This window comes from Osmia lignaria, chromosome 14, assembly GCF_051020975.1.
Source record: "Osmia lignaria lignaria isolate PbOS001 chromosome 14, iyOsmLign1, whole genome shotgun sequence".
In the NCBI taxonomy this organism is placed as follows: Eukaryota; Metazoa; Arthropoda; class Insecta; order Hymenoptera; family Megachilidae; genus Osmia; species Osmia lignaria.
Genome location: NC_135045.1, coordinates 1,181,284 through 1,184,057, shown reverse-complemented (window position 1 = coordinate 1,184,057; position 2,774 = coordinate 1,181,284). Strand labels below are relative to the sequence as shown.

General features: G+C 36.5%; 1 protein-coding gene across 1 annotated transcript; it reads right to left on the bottom strand.

Moving 5' to 3' along the window:
* On the bottom strand, nt 1–1,696 carry bond (elongation of very long chain fatty acid james bond protein). The gene is made up of 7 exons (XM_034335222.2): nt 1,520–1,696; nt 1,299–1,379; nt 856–1,046; nt 677–769; nt 549–605; nt 232–474; nt 1–159 (listed from the first exon to the last, which is right to left on the bottom strand). Exons 2-7 carry the CDS (start codon nt 1,357–1,359, stop codon nt 1–3), a joined length of 804 nt encoding a protein of 267 aa, XP_034191113.2. The 5' UTR covers nt 1,360–1,379; nt 1,520–1,696.
* Nucleotides 1,697–2,774: the final 1,078 nt, after the last annotated feature.

Below are 2,774 nucleotides of genomic sequence, written 5' to 3'. Positions count from 1 at the left end.
TTAAAGTTGTTTCTTCTTGTAAGCCTTTCGGTAGAAGTCGCTGAAGAGGTAGATAAAGATTACCACATTGGTAATGAAGAAGTAAGTGAGCGCCTTAGGCAGTTTACAGTCCATCACGAGGATCATCGTCAGATAGCCAAACATAAGGGCGAATTGCGTCTGGTACAAAGAATTTATATTTATTATAAAAATCTAAATTCCATTTAAGATTTAATAAAGAAACTTCCGTACCAGTTGAATTCCAGTCATGTACTTCTTCCACCACAGGTACTTCCGGTACTCCGGTCCCAGGGCTGCGATCAGGTAATACGCGTACATAACGATGTGCACGGTAGAATTTAGGAAACCGAGTATAGCACCCTGTTCTCCAGGTAAGAATTTAAGGTAGCACCACGAGAACACGGATGTCATGGTGTGATGGTAGACGTGAAGAAAAGTGACCTGGTTTTGCTTTTTTCGGAGAACGAAGAATATCTTAAAAAAAGAAAAATTAATATTGAAATGACAGAATAATAATCCATCGATGACCATCCTTTTCAATCACTCACCGTGTCTAGAAGTTCAATGATCTTCGCTACAAAATACCACCATGCCAAATTTGCCAACTGGTTAACGCAAAATGAAGAGAATATTATTTGCACCGTGCAATTAAGACTCCGTGTACTTGTAAACTTACCGCTGCTTCTACCTGCGTGTCTCTATGAACTCGATTCGAATTACTGCATTTTGGTGAGAAGAGCAAACGTTTCAAACCGGGGTAGATTGCCGGCTGAAAAAAAAAAATGATTCATCTCTGATTGTGTACCATCCCTTTAAAATTGTTTAAAATTGTTTAAAATTGTAGCGATATCATACCACAGCGCTCATCCAGATACTGAAGATAACTAGGAACGCATTGTAAATGATCAACAAGGAGTTTAATTGGAAGGCTGGTCTCTTTTCCATCATTTTCGGTCCAACTTTCAAAACGAATGCCAAGTACGTCCCCACGATGCATAGCATGGGACCAGGTGACCCCATCATTGCCCATGAGTCTACATTGATTTCTATAAAATCGATGAATGGTGTCTGGTTACTTGTGCCAGCCTTTCACTAACAAATTTCGTTAAGTAGATTTTCAATAAAAAGAACTCTTCAAAAGAGACGTACACGGTGGATGACAAATACCTTTTCGTCTATGAATATTGTATAAATTATCAGTGACCAAGTTTTGAATTCACGTTAAAAATGGTCCCGTTTTGTGTTTGTGCAAATTAGAAGAAATTCGATTTGCACGAGTGATTTATTTATGCAGTTACCTTTGTTCGTTTCCAAGATTTCGTGGTAGTTGTTCACTACCAGACGCATGAGATTCGACATCTTCGAATTTTCGATAAGATCTGAAACGCAGAGGAAAATTGACGAATCGAATGATTAAAAATATAAAATTAAATTTATACTCTAAATGGTACACTGGTTTGGCATCCAAGAGTTAATAAAAATCAATTATTTTCTGGACAAAACACTAAACTGGACTTACCTTGTTTTTTCAGGAAATACGTGAAAGCAATTTTTATTTAGAAAACGAATTTTCTTCCTCTTCCTCAACACAACTTCCGTTTTCCAGCAAAGTTCCTTGGAAGGTGTCCAAGAGGAGCAGATGATGAACGAGAAACTGCGAACCAAAAACTGATCAACCAACGACCAAAGCAGCCACGAAGAGGACCAGAACCTCGATTTTCTTTACCTGCCCCACCACGAAAGCTGCGAAGCTGTAAAATCATGACTTCCGTTGGTCGACTGGGGGGCAACACGGTGAAAGAGGAAGAGACGAAGATGCTGGACTAGGTCGTTCGAGATGTAGACTTCGATGACTATGGTTATCCGTAATGATTGACCTATTAATCGGAACACATTTCTTTCATAGTAACTAGCTACTCCAAAATTGCATCCAAAGTTGATATTAACGATAATATAATAATAATAATTTCTTCCTATGAAGTGTTTTCGAGAAATTCAGATTTTTCAACAAATGTAAAAAATGTGATAAAGGTATGAATACCGTTGAAAATATTAATGGGAAGAATTCTGTTATCTTAGAAATGGAGAAGAATTCTTCTGAACTTTTCCGTAGTAAATAAAAATTCATTTTAAATACCACCAATTACGTGAATTTAAATGCCATTATATTTTAAATAGCACCAAGTACTTATTAATTGTGTAAGTATAAATTTGACTTTAAAATGAAATCTTTAAATCTACGTTAACGTGAACATTTTCTGCTATTTGATCGAAAGAAGAAAATATTGAATTTTGGTAATAATCCTGAAATTAACAGATTTCTGTCGCGACTAGTAATGTTGTTTAACGTAGGTCACACAATGTTCTCTTGCTGGAATTCACTTGCTCGTCCTCGCTAATCGTCTCTTTTTTCCGGGCAAATAAAACGTTTATGGATTTCGCAAATATTCGATAATATTGTGGGAAAACGTTCTTTGTAATTCTTTTGGCGCGTCGAAACGATGATCTTATTGGAAATCAAAGGCAGCAGGTTCGAATGATAAAAAAATGTTCAAGTGTAACGTATACGATGGAATATTATTGATTCTCCTGCTCTTCACTGTATATCTGATGTAGAAGAAGCAACGTTATTCATGGGGTAAACTGGCAAGTAGAACAAACGATATTTTCTAACTGTATTCGTGTTTAACTATCAGAAACTGTCTAGTTGAAAGTAATTTTTAAGTTAACAAAAGAGCAGCTAGCTACTCGACGAAACGTCGTAAATCATGATT